The following is a 16,705-nucleotide window of genomic DNA, read 5'->3' on the forward strand; positions in this document are numbered from 1 at the left end:
ACCGCGAGCCAAAAGCGTTGGTCGCGTGTTTCGCGAGCGAGCCTGAACGAGCCCCGAAGTTGCCCGAGATCCCGAGCGCTCACGGACACGAGACGATAGATGTGTGCGTCACGCAGCGTCACGTGACATACTCCCTCCACTCCTACTCCGTGCTGGCCGCGGCCCGAATCTACCATCACTGACTGAATGTTGCTTATATTCTCCACCAATCTTCGTCCTCCCCTTCCACTCTCCCGACGAGCTGCGATCCAGTTGACGCTTCAAATGCTTCCAAACGTCCCCCCATCGCAGCGCCACCTGCCGTCCATTTCACGGTCGGTAATATCGTCGTTGGAACGGTTCGAAACTTGACTCGATCGACATAACCTGAAAACCCGTCATGCCACCGAAGAAGAGTGCCGGTGCCGGTGCGAAAACGAGCAAGGGTAAATCCTCGGAGGAGGGCGGGAAGGCGGAGAAGAAAGGAGGAAACGCGGTGAAAGTAAGGCGCAAGAATCTTGTGATGCTATTTCACGCTTGTGTCGCTTGTATTTACGTACGTGCGCCGTTGCGTCTTCGTTAATTAATCCAACGCCTCAAGTATAAACGTTTCATGATTACAGCCTTCTTTGCTGTTCTTTGCTGTATTTTTTGCGCGATTATCTTCTTATCTATTGTCTCCTGCGTCGCTAACCTCAATTCTCCAATTCTCGCTGGTCTTCATTGTCATTCGCATTCAATCATCTTTTTGCGACCAGGTGCGACACATCTTGTGCGAGAAGCAGTCAAAGATCCTCGAGGCGCTGGAGAAACTGAAGGCCGGCCAGAAGTTCAACGAGGTCGCGGCGACGTACAGCGAGGACAAAGCCAGATCTGGGGTAAGGACATGGGCACGCCCAAGTGGAAAAACAATTTCTTGACACATTGGCAGCCCGGTGACGCAGCTCTGCGTCATTTAAAAATCTTTAGCTGCTTTTGCCGGCGACGTGGTTAAGATAATTTAAAATTCTGTGCTTCATTTATTGTCCGAAGGGTGATCTCGGTTGGATGACACGTGGCTCTATGGTGGGACCGTTCCAAGAGGCTGCCTTTGCGCTACCCGTTTCCAGCCTGGCGTCTCCGGTTTACACGGATCCCCCGGTAAAAACGAAGTTCGGATATCACGTTATAATGGTGGAAGGTAAAAAGTAGTTTTTTTTTGTTGGAAGCCTATGGTTTTTTACGATGCTTTTGTACATTAATGAAATTCGCCTGATTAAGTAAATATATACACTGTTAGCACTTGTTCAACGTCTGTGATGCATATCGTATCTATTTTACTAATGTGCATTTATTTCCTCGAGTTTTTTTCCGCAAGGCAGACTCTTGGCTCGTACAATTAAATGATCTGATAATACAAATGAGTGCGTAAAAGTGAAACGCCGTTCCTTTATGTATAAAAAACGAAATGAATAATTGCACAGTGTCGATTAATCACGAATTTATTTTGCTACGTGGGATGTACAGTCGCTATACGTGTACGTACTATTTTTAAAATTAATTCCACATAACTGTTTTCGGAAACTACAATTCTAAAAACCCTGAATATTACAATATTATTATGCTCCATGTACCTACACTGAGAAAAACGTAGTAAAATTAACAAACAAAATTTGGCTGAACGAAGGTTTCTCCAGGCAAATGTTAAGTCGTTTAAATAAATTGTATAATTACTTCAACGTTCAATTCACATTGTAAATCATTTGAGTAATTGCGATTAGCCGAGTACGTCACGTCAACGTGACTCATCGTTGCAGCGCCCAATTTATTTAATTAATATTTTTATATATTTGTTCGAACGAGAATGATCGCCAATTTTTTATCGACCCAACGTTTCATTTTCCTCGGTGCGTCTTACGTCTGCGAATATAAATAGCGATATCTCCCGGAGTCGAGAAGTGCGTGCAGTTGTATTTGCTTGGGAATCGCGCGGGTCGGGCGATCCGCGCGTTTTTTCATCGGGCGTAAGTGCGTAGAGGTATTATTAATAACGTTACGATTGCAATAAATAAGATGCGCTATATACTACTCAGTCGGCTCCTCCGGCGTGGCGCGCGTGGAGACGCGCCCTTCGACGTTGTAACTTTCGTGGGTGCGCTTGAAACTCGCAAGCTTCGCTTGCGAGTTCCCGCGCGCGAGTTCCTTCCGCTATCGCGGATTTACACGCGGATGTTCGGGTTGGCGAAGCGAACGTATCGCAGCAGGGACTCGTTCTCCTCGCAGACCCACGGCTTCTTGTGGTGACACGCCACGTCGTGCCAGTTCACGCCGTCGTTGTAGAACTGATTGAGGACGGCCAGGCAGTTCTCGGGCGCGCCGCCTTGAATGGCCTCGCGGTTGTCGGGTTGCGGCTTGCCGATGCTGAAACGAGAGGAACACGCGCTGTGAAACGAGCGAATCCTCACTCGAATCGCGCGGGAGAGCGCGCTCCATGTGAACACGTTCGAGGAACTCGCGGACCTTGATTGTCGCGACAATCGTGCATTCAATTACGGAGCAAGAAAGAAATTACAATAGAGTGGATAAGACTTAATTGCAGTTCGACGTCCTTGATCTCAAAAATCATCGCGCGGTCTTGACTTCGACTTGTACCCTCGACCGTTCACACGAGCTAGCGTTCACTCGGCCAGCGTTGCGGAATTGCGTGCCGATCGCGAGTCTGCAATACTGTGCGCTGTAACAAGGCTTTCTCACCCGCCGCTTTCGGACCAGTCGTTCTGGCCGCGCTCGTTGGTCGGCGCGAGTTTCTGCAGCTCGGCGGTCCAGAACCAGCCGTTGATGTTGAGAGGCTGCAGGTCCGGCCGGTCGCAGCCCTTGAAGTCGCACAAGCGACCGGAAGTCCAGATGTACTTCACCTTGTCTGTAAGGAAAAAAAATGCCACCTTCATTAGCACCTCTTCTTCATTCTCGTCTTGCAACAACGAATTTCTTGTGAAACGAGAAAATGTACTTTGAACGATGCGGCTCTTGATGAACTCGTTCTCGGCGGAGGTTTCCAACGAGACGAGATCCATGCAACGCTGTCGGCAGAAATTCCTGCCGGTCAGCCAGTCCACCTCCTGCCCGGCAGTCCTAGGATCGTTCCATGAGAAGAAGTAGCCCTTCCCGTTGAATCGCTGATGGATCGTTCCTGCAATTGCAATTGCGATTAGCAGGTCGGGCGAGTCGAGCGGACACCGTGCAAGCGAACACTGATCTCCCTTTGGAGGTATGTTTCTTAGGGAAGAACCTCGGCAGGTCTCTCGTCCCACGTTCCTCGAGTGAAAGTCGCGGAATTAGTGTCAGTCGCGGCAGCGACCCCGCCGTGACCGCAATCATGACCTAGACATTGGCACCCGCGTCGTATGCTGATTACATCGTCACTTTCCAAATAAAGAGAAAGAAAGTTCTGAGGCACGTTTTGGGACGCGACCGCAGGCTACGCCCATTGAATGAATAATCGATTATCGAGTCTGTGACACGTGCAGCCTCGTGCTTAAATGAAATCTCGTCGATGACGATTTTTCCAACTGGAAATTCTGCTTCGAATATTTAGAGAACGCGATTTAATCGTCTATTGGTACTTTTACTCTGCTTTTATAGTGATTTATAATTTTCTAATAGAAAAAAAAAACAGAACGAAAGAAAAGTGATTGCAAATATATTTAATTATAGTAATGCAATAGAATAATAATCTCAGCAATATTTCTCGAATTGCCAAAAATTCTGGTCTTGCTTTAGATTATTATCAGTAAGCTGCAAGAGAATTTCTTTTTGTGTTGTTGATTGAAAATAAAGTTCATTTTTAATGTTTAAAACGTTCCCGATTTAATGCACTCTCGGAAGCAGACAGGTCGAATCGATAAGGATTTCATTTCACGAATTTCTGCTCATTGTCAGGTAATAAGAGGCATTCTTAGTTTATGAGGCTCGGGAAAGTCGCCCGGAAGAATTCCGTGATTAGACAGACGCGTCAACTGGTAATCTCGCCTAACGGCGACCCATCATTGTTGAAGAAATCCCGAAAACGATGAACGTGAAAGTGCCATCCGACATTCCGTACTACTTACGCGATGGGAACGCACGGGGACATTTCCAATTCAAATGCGTTCGAGTTACACCGCCGATCGGTGGTCATCGTCACACTTTCTATAACGAAGCGTGAACCCGCCGAGAAAGAAGATGGGAACCGTGGAACGGAAATGAGATAAACGCGCAGGAATGAACAGTCACGTACAATCGGCGGCGGCGCGGCGTCGACGTAAGAGAATCCGCGCGACGGCTAAACAACGGCGGCAAAGGTCGCGGCGATGCAGAAAATAGAAAAGCAGTTGACGAGGGAAGATCCCGCAAGGTCGCCGATCTTTAATCACGAATATTGAAGGCTACTTTCTCCGGTTCGCGGATCCCGCGGATGTTTGGCTGCCCGAGGAAGAAGTAGGAAGACTCTCTCCTCGGCACGATTCGGCGGCGGCAAGTGTTCTTCGGGAACGCCTGCATTATTTATCGTAGTGGGAGATCAATTTGTACAGAGATCTCGTCGACAATAGCCGGCGATTTCCGCCATTCAGTTTAATAAGTCTCTTGCAATAACGATTGCGGTAACGTCTTCCTCATCATTCAGGAACTCTAAGCTGAGACGGCTCCGGAGTGATTAGTACTTTGTACATCTCTCCACACATTTTTTAGATTTTTCAACTTTAGATTCGCACTTTAATCGATTTAATCGAAAAGCGATGATTATTTAAAGATTTTTACGTGGAAACTATGGCTGTAAAAAATGTCTGAGATATTGTTAGAAGTTGAGACATCAGAATTTCTTGATCAGAATTGATTGGGCAATTTATAATCTAAACAAGTGACGATAAAAATTGCGGAAGAGACTTACTTTGCGCGCAGAGCATCGGGATGGGCGACTCCAGAATCCGTCCGCCGGGTTGCGGTTGAAATTGGGCGGATGACAACGCCACGAGAGCACCAAACAATAGCAGCGCTAGCATTTTTCCTCTCTTCGACGATTACAGCTAAGAAGAAGAAGGTGCGAAATTAATATTCTGCGATAATATACACGATTTTGATATTGTAATGAGCGAAACAAATTTTAATTGGAAAGAATCGATTATTAGTGCCTCTTCTGTCATCGCATTTAAATGACCGAACTTTCTTAAGGAAACAACTCTGCCCAAACCGGTTCCACTCAATACACGGTGACACCTTGCGCTCAGCCCTTTGTGTTTTGAGTAACAAGTCGACTAATTTTATTTTCTTTATTTCGTCACGCAGTTGATGATATTTTAAAAATCTAATTAAATTGTCAATAATTTCACATTAAATATTAATTATTTTAAGCACTCGCGAGTGTAAGAAATATTATGAATAATTTTTTATTTGTCTGAAAATATTAAAATGTGATTTTATTTGGCATTAAATAAATCTTAGTTAAGACTTGATCTTTTTTCTATATTTTAGCAATTTTATATTTTGAAACTAATGCTTTCCATCGCCCCTTCCGTCCTCTGTTTCTCTCTCTCTCTCTCTCGCAAAATCAAAATCAAAATCTCAGTCGCGCGATAAAATTTGAGACTATTACAGTTAACTACAGTAGGGAGCTCCTCTTTTTTTCCGATCAGTAGGATTACCCGGTTCGACTTCTCAACGCACCGATTTCCGCAGAGGAAGAAGAACTCGAACGCAGGACAAGTATCCACGATGCTGTCCTGCAGACGTTCGGCGAGGAACTACAATGCCTTCTTAGCAGGCACCCCTATATATACACAACGAGGACACGGCGTGTCAATACTTTTACCACGAGGCGAGCCATCGTTTTCGAGTGGCGGGACTCGCCCGGCCGCCCGCTGCGGAGACTTCGACGCCGCGCGTTTCGTGTGGGTCGCTCGCTTCCTCCGTCATCGGATGCGGAATCGTCGCGTTCCCCCTCCCCGTGTAACACTTGGAGCGACACTCGCCGAAAAAAATCGCACCTTTCCTCTGAAAAATGCGCGCCACCCTGTCCCAGCGAGCGCAGGTAGGAAAAACTTTCCCACTCGATCGTCCTCCGTTGCATCCTTACCCTCGAAATCGAAACAGTTGTTGAGTAGGGGAAGAGATTTGGGAGAAGCGGAGCGTCAGTGCCGACAATTCCAATAACGGTATTACTAACGATTCCGAACGCACGATTTTCGATGTTCTCAGTCAGTTTTGTACTATTTTCTGAACTGCTAGATTTGCTATGGGGACTGCTTCACCCGTTTATGCGCAGCCAATTAAACTATCTCTAACCGGGTTCATTAGCCGGCCTCCGATATTCCGCTTTCTGCGAGAATTTTGGAAATGGCGCTTCGTTGCAATCCGCCGAAAATAAAAAAAGTCTCACACGAATGATTAATTCCCGCAAACTTGATTAATTTCCCGGACGAATGAATATACATATAAGAGGATTCGAGGAGCAATCTCTACTCTTGACACACAATCCTCGCGATTCCTGGAGACTCTCAAAACTCTTATCGGTGGATTAAGCAAAAAGTAAAATTTCCGTTTGTTGACGCGAGTGAAAGGGGAGAGCGTGAAAATTGAAATAGCGCCGTGTCAAAAGAGTTCTCGGGAAAAAAATACCTACCACGATACCCTACCTCGCGGCGTGTCCGGCACGATCGTGTTTGCATGTTTGTTTAAGACGGTCGTTTGATTGCGTTTGACACGTCGATGGCTCGCGAGAAAACGTGGACTTTCGCTAACACGCCCGCGGAATTTTAAGCGATCCGCGCGGAGCGGATCCTCTCGACTCCTTTTTTCCCATTTGTGAGTTTTTCGGGCCCGCCTGTGCAAACGAAGCGCGATTCAGCCGGCTGGCGAAATTCTCCGCGTCTTCGACATTGAATATTTAAATTACGTTCTTCAGAAAATTAGAAATTTGTTTATTAGAATTTTTATTATGTTTTAGAACAGATTCATGACTTTCTCGTAAAACTTTGCATCAATGAATTCCTAATTATGTATCTATTTCTACTTGTAGATGATTGTATAACGATCTTACCAAGCGTTATCAATATTTATGCTATTTGTCAAACATGACTCGCCGCCAGACGTACTCTTTGTAAAAGACAACAAGGCTAAATTGTTCGACCGACATGCTCGGCATACACAGCAGAGACAGCCATGTTGATTCTCAAATTATGCTCGCGCTCGATATATAATAAAATTATCGCTAAACGCGGATCCTGCCTTATCGACCGCCGGCAAACGCGGGCGCTGCGTAACCGACCGCTCACGACCACGCATGCGCCATGCACCGGAGGGCCTGGTGCTCTTTTTTTCTTCCAAACAAACGTTCCCGACGAGACGAGTATATATGTTTTCGCGGAAGCGCGTCGCGGGATACGCGAGAACGAGGCTCGCTCCGTCACCCGCGCTGCTCGTGGACGCGCGTACGAGCGATCGGCGATCGCCCAAGTGATCCGATCCGATTGTGCGGCGATCGCGTCGTCGCGCGGCCGCGCAACAAGTCGCCGTCTGTCCGTCCATCCATCCATCGGCATCTCCCGGTCACCCTCCTCCGGCGGCGATTCCCTCGAACGGCGACGAGCGACGACCATACAACATGTCCGCTGCGGCGCTGCCCGGCGTCGCTCGTGACGATCCGCCGTTCACCGTGTGCGCCGCGATCACACGATGATCGCACGCGCGCGATCGCGACGGCCCTCCTAACCGAGCGCGATGCGCCTTCCTCGCGCGGCGGCGTCGGCGGCGTACAGCAACAACAATAACAATAACAACGAGGACGACGACGGCGGCGGCAGCGACGGCGGCGATCTCGCGCGTACGCAGCGACGACGATGACGGGCCCGGAGCTCTGCCGGCTCTGCGCCGAGACCAAGGAGAGCCTCATCGGGATCTACGACGCCGAGGGACAGAAGCTCGCGATCGAGGCGAAGATCGCCAAGTGCCTGCAGATACAGGTACGGCTGCGGCTGATCGGCGTCCCATCGCGGTGACTTCCGTCAAGTCCGCTCCGGCTGATTCCAGGAAAATTAGAAGGATTTATTGTTTTATGTGCTATTACGCCTCAATTCTTTTTTAATGCAGGGTATTTAGGTGCTTTTTTGTTTTCTTGAGGTTTGGGATAATTAATAAATTTCAATTTGTTTAAAATTGCTCGAGGCGACTTGCTCCTGGTTCTCGGAAAATGCGTTCACTCTTGATGCAGATCAGTTCCGCAATGTTGATATTTGTTGCACCGTATTGCGGCATGACATATTATATAAATGTTACATAATTGCTGAGCAGGTTTTTAAAATTCTTCATAAAAAGCGTGGACGTTTAAGAGCACGTGTATTTGCATATTCCGCATTTCTTTACATTCGGAATAGCTATACGCACATTTGCTGTACGCTGAGAAATTTATGGCAACGGCGATCACTTATTCATCGGTTATATGTTCCCCTTATGCAAATGCACCGTCGATACTCCTTCATTCTTATCACCGAAGATGGATATATATATTGCTGACCGACTTATTATTATGACTGCGCAGGTTTTAATAACGGACGGCTTGCCGCTCGCAGTCTGCATAGAGTGCTGTGAGCTGTTGAATCAGTGCAGCGAGTTCTTCGAGAAGACCAATCAGGCACAGCTGTCGCTGAGGCAGCTGCTGATAAACCCCAAGTCCGAGCCGCAGCCGATAGAAGCGAGCATCGAGTACGAGGAGACGGTGGAGTTCCCGAAGGATGATGAGGCCAGTGGCAGGAAGGTGTCGATGGTCGAGTGCCAGCTGCCCGGCAATTACATCAACGATACGGTCAACATCCTGAGCGGCTCCTACTTCATGGAAGGATGCGACAAGGGCGAGAACCCGGAGGCTCGGGAGACGCAGGACTCGCAGGACGGTTCGAAGCAGAAGAAGTGCAAGATGGAACAGAGACAGGTGAAGAGGAGCTCGCCCAAGCAGGCTAAGAAGAAACTGAAGAGGAAGAACCAGATGCAGAAGGTGGAGGAAGAGGCGGAGCAGCTTTGTGCAGCCTCCAAAATCGACGAGGAGCAGAACGATGCAGCTGTGAAAAATAACGTGAAGATTGTAGATAATTATATGCCTGGTAAGCGACATCGAGTACGTCTAAAACGGGCGTTACGATGTAATACAAGTCTACATGAATCTAATGCAACGTGTGCTTCTTTAACGTAGAGACAGAATCAAATCTAGAAATTAGGGAAGCGCGCACAGTGGAGGCGACGAAGCACGGGAGGAAAAAGGCGGAGGGCTTGGAGAGGTACCCTTGGCTGTGCACGGATTGCAACGACAAGTTACCGAGTCTCGAAGCGCTGGAGGAGCACCATGAGACGGTGCACAGCCAGCAAGCCAAGTACATGTGCGTGCAGTGTTGCAAGGTCTACGACAAGTATTACGGGTTCCTCACTCACGTCAAGAGGCACAAGAACAAGGCGAAGTTCAGGTACGAGAGATTTGTCTATTTGTCTAATAATTGTACGAGGGCGTAAATCGATGACTCGATTCGCTTTCAGCTGTGAAGACTGCGGGAAATCATTTGTACATAAGAAGGTGTTGGACTCTCACAAGACGATTCACAGCGAGGAGCGGCCATACGTGTGCCAGACCTGCGGCAAAGCCTTCAGGCAGCAGAGCGCGTTATACATACACAACCGGTGCCATTTGCCCGACACCGTGAAGAACAGATACCCGTGCGATCAGTGCGACAAGAGGTTCGGGACAAGTGACTTTCTCTGGAATATACCTGAAGTTGAAATACTTGAAAAATTAAAAAATATCTATAATAAATAAGTATAATAATATAATAAAAATAAAAAATGGATAAAATCGCTCTGATAGTGAAATCCGTTTTCAGATTCTCGACGAAGCCGAATCTCGTGACGCACAAGCGCATCCACTCCGGCGTGAGGAACTTCACGTGCGACCAGTGCGGCAAGAGTTTCATACAGAAGGGCAACCTGGAGGCGCACTTTCTCACTCACTCCGTGGACAAGCCGTACAACTGCTCGCAGTGCCCGAAGGCGTGAGTTGAAAATATAACGTAATCAAGTGCGCGCGTCGAACCGCAACCACGCTTTCTTTCAATGGGAATAAAAAAATTGCAGATTCAAGACGCCCTTGCAGCTGAAGAAGCACGAGACGGTGCACACCGGCGCCAAGCCGCATCAGTGCGCCGTCTGCGGACGAACGTTCCGCGAGAAGGGGACCCTGCGGGAACACCACAGGATCCATACCGGCGCGATGCCGTTCACCTGCGAGTTCTGCGGCAAGAGCTTCCGTTTCAAGGGGATTTTAACCGTGAGTAGTGTAACGATTGATAAAAATTATTTCATATTGTTGATACAACAATAGTAAAGACAACGAGACCACGTGATTTCAAATTTTTCTATCATGGCTTTCAACGAAATGATCGCTCCGCCTCGATTTAACGCTATTATCACTTCGCGCAGACGCACAGGCGGCAGCACACCGGCGAGCGTCCGTACAGTTGTCTGGAGTGCCAGCATCACTTCACCAACTGGCCGAATTACAACAAGCACATGAAACGTCGGCATGGGATCAACACATCGCACACCAAGCATTTAACCAATAATCAGCAGCTGCATCAGCAGCAGCAGCCGCAAACGGAGCAAACGCAGCAGGCCCAATCACAGATGCAGCAGCAATCTCCGGCGGAGGATTCGCTCTCTGTACCCCACACGGAATCCACGACGGTGCAAGTAAGTAAAGCCGCGTCTTGTCGCGTTTCTGTTATTATTTGAAATTTGCAAATTCTTTATTCTGGTATAATAAATATTTAAATTAAATATAAACATTTAGTACAGAGTTTTGTAAGTGTAAAACTCTCTGGCTCGGCTTTGTGTAATAATTATAACTCTAATTTTATAATAAATATAATTTCTCTTTAAAGAAAAAAAACTGAACGCTATTCTTTTTTTTTCTCAGGTGATACAAGCAGTTCCTCACGCCTCGGCGTCGCAACCGATCGTCATCCAAGCTATTCCGACGACCACCATTCAGACCTTCCAGACGGACGTTACCAATACCGTTCAAGAGACGGTGTTCAGGGAGCGAAACACGACGTATTTCAACGCGGTGCCAGCGGCACTGCAGAACTTCCTGCCGACGAATTTGCCGTACAATTTTTATAGCATCTCAAACGTCACGGAAACCGATTTGATTCAGCACAGATAAAAGTCTTTTCCCATTAACGATCTTAGGTTACTGAAATTTTCAAGTAAATTATTAAGTAACGTTGAATCATGTCTTTGCGCTGGCCGATCGAAGGAGTTACGTTAACGAAGCAGAAGCAGAGTCTATAAACGAGAAAAAGGAGCCGCAATTTGAAGCAAGAGAGCCACAGCAGTCATTCGAGTGATCGATCAATCACTCTCGCCTTTAATTTCCTTTAATTTCATTTTCGATTTTAATTTCTTCCGGAACAACGAGTTTTCGGCAGTGACACTTGTCCGTTTCGTCGCAGTTTTGGTTCACAGTGATGCGCGCGATCCAGAGGACGAAGATTTGGTTTGGCAGAAAAATAAAGGTAAAACGTTGCGGAACACGTGCAAAAATGACGGACGCTTCGTCGGTCTTTTGTATAGAGCGAATATCACGCGGATCGAGTATAATCGCATTTTATATCGTACCGTTGTTAGTATTAATAATATTACTACAAATTGTATATACATATATATATATATATATTTGTTTATTATCAGACATTTATTATGAAATACATTTCATAAAATCCCTCGAGGTTTTCCGAAGATAGAGACGTGTGGTAGCTTTAATTTAAGTACGACGAGTGTGCGAACATGTGCTACTTACGTTATTACCCGTATTTACATCGAAGATTTCCTTTACCAGCCTTTACATTGTAAATTGTATACGATCCATGCATTATAGAATACAAGCATTTTATAATCAATAATCAAGATGACTGATGGATTAGCAATAACATTGTATTAGCGACGACAATAAATTCCTCTGCCCGACGAGCGAGTCGCGAAAGGAGATTTCTTAGTGAAGAGAGTCGAGAATCCATGCGTTATGTAATAATATTCAAGGTAATTGCTGAAAATGACGAGAAACAAGTTCGTTTTTCTTGTTTGAAGACGATCAAATCGTGAATTCAAGGGGAAATATTCAACGACGATGCTCCCTGGCGAGAACTATTGAAGACCCATGAGGCATTATGTAATACAAGAATGAAAATCGAAAGATAATTATTAAGATAATTGCCGTGGATGAGCAACAGCAACGAATTCGCCCTCGTTTAACGATGATCCAACCATAAACCCTGAGATAAGAATTTAGAAAGTGGATTTTCTTCGTCAAAAGGGGCAGAAGATCCACGCGTGATTCATGCATTACATAAGGACTTTATATAATATAAAGAAAATTGCTGAGAGCGAGCAACAGCAACGAATTCGCCCTCGTTTAGTGATAATCCAATTATAAACCCTGAGAAAGAAATTTCGAGTTTCGATTTTTCTCATCAAAATTAAGGGCTAGAAGACCCTCGCGCGATTCGATATTACATAACAAAGAATCCCTTATACTTTTATATTTTATTCTAAGAAAAATTGCTGAGCAACAGCAACGAGCAGAATCGAAGCAACGAATTCTCATTTGACCGAAATCACCGAATCATAAATTCAGGGAGAGCCTCCCTCGCGGAAAAGGGGTGAGGGTCATCCACGCGACCAAGGCCGCGGAGAGACCTCTAGAGCTCTAGCACCGCTCGATACCGTATCTGCATCGGGATCTGATCGTACGCACGGTATTAGCGGCTAGCGCCAGTTGCCTTATCGCGAGGATCGAGTCCGGTGGAAGACGACGTCTTCCGGCGCAGTTGCATCAGCAATTCTCGAACGGAGTCGCCGTACTCTCTCGCGCGAGTTTCTCGGGAAATCTCGGGGGGGAAATTCTTCCGGCCGGCTCGCTCTGGCTAACCTAAGAAATTAATTTATCGGAGAGAGAGAGCAAGGAAGTGATCGACGGCGGCCAGAATGAATTTCCGGAACGTTACCCACTGCATCTTCGACATGGACGGTTTGCTGTTGGGTGAGATTCTTCAGTCTAGCATCGTCGAGAAGATTCCGCGAGCATTGTCGGTGAGAATTCACTGGGCCACCTGCAATGCCACCTTCTCCACGCGATTACGTTATCTCGCGCCCGGTGATTTATCGAACAATCGTGTAGAAAATTCAGGAACACTTTGCAGGGCTTGGGCAGCGCAAAGTTCTTGCTAAAAAAATTCACAATTTTTCTGTCCTGTTGATCTCTGTGCTCTCTGTCCAACGTACAGATACAGAGTCGCTGTACACGATGGCGTACAACTGCGTCACCCAGGAGTACGACAAGGTCTACACCTGGGAACACAAGGCAAAGATCATGGGCTTCCGCAGCACCGATGCGCTGCAGACGATAATAGACCTGTTGCAGCTGCCCATCAGCGTGCAGATGTTTGAGGACAAGCTGGCCTCCATCTACCAGGAGGTGTTTCCCAAATGCAACATGATGCCGGGTGAGCTACGCAGGCTGGGAGACTTCGGTGCGTCTTCTGGTCGCCTCTGACGAATTAACGATATTACACAGGTGCGGAGAGGCTGCTGCGGCACCTCAAGGATAACAACGTACCCATCGCCCTGGCTACGAGCTCGAGTCAGGAGAGCAGCGACCTGAAGACGCAGAAGTGGAAGCACATATTCGAGCTGTTTGATCACAAGGTCTACGGTGGCTCGGATCTGGAAGTGCCTCGGGGAAAACCGGACCCGGATATATTCCTAGTGGCCGCGCGACGCTTTCCCGACAACCCTGATCCCTCAAAGGTTCGTTCCAGAGACAGTGTTGTATTTATTTATGCATTTATTTGTCATATGTGTGAATAAATTAAAAAATTTAGTTTGGTTTATATAAATTATGAATTTTATATGTATACATTCTTTTTATTTATTTTTTAATTATTTTATTTTTACATTTCAATTATTTATTTTCTTCTTATTCATCCGCAGTGCCTGATTTTCGAAGACTCGCCGAACGGAGTGCAGGCTGCTCTCGCTGCTAAGATGCAAGTGGTGATGGTGCCGGATCCCCAGCTTCCCAAACGTCTCACCACGGACGCGACGCTGCTCCTGGAAAGCCTGGCGGACTTCAAGCCCGAGAGCTTCGGGCTACCGGCGTTCGTAGCGTGAAATTGCACGCGTTCTGCCGCTCGCGAGCGAGAGTACATTAGACGAATTTTAGATTCAATTCCACGTAAAAGCACGGAAGCCTGCAGGCAGGCTTCCTCTAGCACCGCTGAAATCCGATGACTGATGTACATAGATTTTGTTTGAAGCGAGGGGAGGGAGAGGCGAAGAGAAAGAAAATAATGCAAACGATGTATCTTCTAGAGACGCGTATTTTCGTATTGAATTTAGGGGGGGAATCTATCACTGCCTAACGACGAGGGTGACGATTGAATTTCAACTTTGGTTGCTAACTACGTTATACATATCTCTATATATATCAAACTCCAGTCTATCCGTTATCTTTGTAGGTCCCTTAATTTTTGAATGAAATTTATAATGCATCGAGAGAAGGGGGGTATCCGTCGAACGATCAGTTGCCAATCCTGAAATCTTTTTTTTACACTTATTGAGCCAGACTTGTACAGTATTCATATACGATCACGCCACGAAAGACCAACTGCTTCATATATATAAATCATGGAAGAAAATAAATATTTTTCTGCGAGAAAGTGGCGACAGTCTCTTGCGCAACCCTTGACCTGATGCTCCGATAGTTATTTTATTAAAACACTACGCGTATATGATACATACTTTAACGTCGCGAGGTATATTTAGTTTTGTCGAGTCGCCAATTCCCGAATTCTCCCAAGCACGTCTTCCGATTTCAGGTTGGAGAGAGGTACGCAGCGCTCCACGCCGTACTCTGCAAAATGATGAGAGATTTCTTACGTTTGGGCAGAGCGCGATGTTTATGGAAACTGTTCATCTGTCAAAGCTGCGGAGAGAGTTTTTGAGAATTGTTTTACGTACCGTAACGCGCGTACAGTTTCGGTTCGATCGCCGAGCACTCTCTGACCAAGACGGGAAATCTCGGATTGCTCTTCTTCAGCGGCACATACTGTTGCTCGATGAAGTCCCTGCAAGGTGCAAAACATCATGCGAGTACAGTTTGACGAGAACGATCTCACGAGAATCGAAACACCTGCGTCGTCGTTGTCGACCGAGGGACTCTTTACCTAACGCCCTGGCTCGACTTCGACGTCTGGCAGAGGTGGATTCGCAGCTCCTTCAGGTGCTTGCCGAACTTCACAGCAGCCATTCTTCGAATTCAGTTGTGAAAAGCGACGAGAATCATAGGTCGCTCGCACGATTTCGATCGCGCAGCTCCGTGTGTACTCGATCAGGTTACGGGAGGTTAGGTGGACCTAGGTTATGTCGTGTTATGTCATTCAAGTCTCGGGCGCTGGCGCCATATCATTTATTGTTCATGTTTGGAACTTTGTAGCGGGCTAGTGGGTAAAGTAGGAAATTTCTTTATCACAAGAATTAAGTCGTACGAAGATCGACATTGTGTGTGTGCTGTTGTTCTACGTAATGATAAGAAATGTAATAATATGTCGAGTTTTAGTGAGCCAACAAAAATAGTAACAGTAGATAAATAATAGGTAAGTAATAAAGGAAAAACAAGAATTTTAAGAGCTTACTTTTCGATGCTTCGCGACACGATAAGAGAAATCTGCGCCAACCTTATATCTGAAATTTTTCTCTTCGAAAGAGATAAATAATTGATCAAGATCAAAAGAGAAGCTCCAATTTTCCTCAAACAAATCCATTGCAGCTTATTGACTATCAAATTAATTCAAATCAATTAATCAAATTCGAGAATTATTTTGAAACTTTTTTATCAATACCCATACAGCACGAAAAGATTGCAGGAATCTTCCACCGCAACGTAGCAACATTGCAAATTCACTGCGAAATGTTTCTGCAGCATTGCTATGGGACTGCAAGAATGTGAAAATGTCCGCTTTTCGGAACATTGCAACGAAACGTCATAATAATATTGCAATGTAATGAATTTGCAATAATTATAATTATTCATTATTATACTTTAAATATTTTTATTTATATAACTTCAATATTTTTATTTATTAACATAAATAGACAATTATATGTAATATAACAATAGTAATAAAAAATGAAATAAACATTTTCTCTATTTTTGTTATAAAAAAGTAACTGTTTTTTATAAAAAAAAAACTTAAAAATCCTCTATTATTTTTCCTTTAATTATGTTAAAATATTTTTCCTTTAATTAAATAATTGAATCTTCTTCGTTTTTGTTTGTATGTTGCCTGTAAAAATAAAATAGGAATTAAAATTCATATATTAGCATAAAATTACATAAAAATATACATACTGCAAGTATGTATAGAATTATATAATTCTATATGTAAAATGACATACTTTGATCTCTCAATCCTAACCGGAGCTTGAGCAAGCCATTTGGAAATGTATTCAGCAATTTCTGCATCAGTGGCATGATTGTGTATTTCACGAACAGCTTCTATAACAGAAAAAGTTATTAAAAATATTACAACTATTAATATGCAGTTTTCTAATGAATTTCCATAATTTTGAGGTTATAGTGATATAAACCGTGAGATAGGCAAATAGAGTGATTCTC

General features: G+C 45.4%; 4 protein-coding genes across 6 annotated transcripts; 2 read left to right on the plus strand and 2 right to left on the minus strand.

Moving 5' to 3' along the window:
* The first annotated feature begins 333 nt into the window (after positions 1 to 333).
* Positions 334 to 1,693, plus strand: LOC105278841 (peptidyl-prolyl cis-trans isomerase NIMA-interacting 4). The gene is made up of 3 exons (XM_011338236.3): positions 334 to 481; positions 738 to 857; positions 1,012 to 1,693. Exons 1-3 carry the CDS (start codon positions 380 to 382, stop codon positions 1,168 to 1,170), a joined length of 381 nt encoding a protein of 126 aa, XP_011336538.1. The 5' UTR covers positions 334 to 379; the 3' UTR covers positions 1,171 to 1,693.
* Positions 1,171 to 7,254, minus strand: LOC105278842. Of its 3 annotated transcripts, none has more exons than XM_011338238.2 (4): positions 7,031 to 7,254; positions 4,886 to 5,021; positions 2,713 to 3,148; positions 1,171 to 2,379 (listed from the first exon to the last, which is right to left on the minus strand). In XM_011338238.2, exons 2-4 carry the CDS (start codon positions 4,995 to 4,997, stop codon positions 2,178 to 2,180), a joined length of 750 nt encoding a protein of 249 aa, XP_011336540.1. In that variant the 5' UTR covers positions 4,998 to 5,021; positions 7,031 to 7,254; the 3' UTR covers positions 1,171 to 2,177. The 3 variants fall into 3 exon arrangements, with proteins under 3 accessions (XP_011336540.1, XP_011336542.1, XP_011336543.1); XM_011338240.2 differs by lacking the exon at positions 7,031 to 7,254 and adding an exon at positions 5,659 to 7,020; XM_011338241.2 differs by lacking the exon at positions 7,031 to 7,254 and having other exon boundaries at positions 2,713 to 2,878; positions 2,969 to 3,148; positions 4,886 to 5,322.
* A 216-nt stretch (positions 7,255 to 7,470) lies between these two features.
* Positions 7,471 to 14,743, plus strand: LOC105278839 (GDNF-inducible zinc finger protein 1). The gene is given in 12 exon segments (XM_011338234.3): positions 7,471 to 7,952; positions 8,528 to 9,086; positions 9,176 to 9,443; positions 9,514 to 9,711; positions 9,855 to 10,022; positions 10,105 to 10,297; positions 10,450 to 10,719; positions 10,946 to 11,220; positions 12,981 to 13,069; positions 13,314 to 13,532; positions 13,604 to 13,836; positions 14,020 to 14,743. Coding segments are annotated over 12 exon segments (2,775 nt in total). The 5' UTR covers positions 7,471 to 7,829; the 3' UTR covers positions 14,200 to 14,743.
* Positions 14,744 to 14,780: 37 nt separating this feature from the next.
* On the minus strand, positions 14,781 to 15,453 carry LOC105278838 (NADH dehydrogenase [ubiquinone] 1 alpha subcomplex subunit 2). Its single transcript, XM_011338233.3, has 3 exons — positions 15,255 to 15,453; positions 15,049 to 15,155; positions 14,781 to 14,941 (listed from the first exon to the last, which is right to left on the minus strand). Exons 1-3 carry the CDS (start codon positions 15,335 to 15,337, stop codon positions 14,850 to 14,852), a joined length of 282 nt encoding a protein of 93 aa, XP_011336535.1. The 5' UTR covers positions 15,338 to 15,453; the 3' UTR covers positions 14,781 to 14,849.
* Positions 15,454 to 16,705: the final 1,252 nt, after the last annotated feature.

Source organism: Ooceraea biroi, chromosome 12 (assembly GCF_003672135.1).
Source record: "Ooceraea biroi isolate clonal line C1 chromosome 12, Obir_v5.4, whole genome shotgun sequence".
NCBI lineage: Eukaryota > Metazoa > Arthropoda > Insecta > Hymenoptera > Formicidae > Ooceraea > Ooceraea biroi.

Bases quoted from the DNA above. Each gene is read 5' to 3' on its own strand.
- LOC105278841 (XM_011338236.3), top strand. From the start codon at position 380: ATGCCACCGAAGAAGAGTGCCGGTGCCGGTGCGAAAACGAGCAAGGGT. The intron at 482-737 runs GTAAGGCGCAAG...TTTTGCGACCAG, and splicing joins AAGGAGGAAACGCGGTGAAA to GTGCGACACATCTTGTGCGA. The intron at 858-1,011 runs GTAAGGACATGG...TATTGTCCGAAG, and splicing joins AGGACAAAGCCAGATCTGGG to GGTGATCTCGGTTGGATGAC.
- LOC105278842 (XM_011338238.2), bottom strand. From the start codon at position 4,997: ATGCTAGCGCTGCTATTGTTTGGTGCTCTCGTGGCGTTGTCATCCGCC. The intron at 3,149-4,885 runs GTAAGTCTCTTC...TTGCAATTGCAG, and splicing joins CCCGATGCTCTGCGCGCAAA to GAACGATCCATCAGCGATTC. The intron at 2,380-2,712 runs GTGAGAAAGCCT...CTCTCGTTTCAG, and splicing joins GACTGGTCCGAAAGCGGCGG to CATCGGCAAGCCGCAACCCG.
- LOC105278838 (XM_011338233.3), bottom strand. From the start codon at position 15,337: ATGGCTGCTGTGAAGTTCGGCAAGCACCTGAAGGAGCTGCGAATCCAC. The intron at 15,156-15,254 runs GTAAAGAGTCCC...TGCACCTTGCAG, and splicing joins AAGTCGAGCCAGGGCGTTAG to GGACTTCATCGAGCAACAGT. The intron at 14,942-15,048 runs GTACGTAAAACA...ATCATTTTGCAG, and splicing joins GAAACTGTACGCGCGTTACG to AGTACGGCGTGGAGCGCTGC.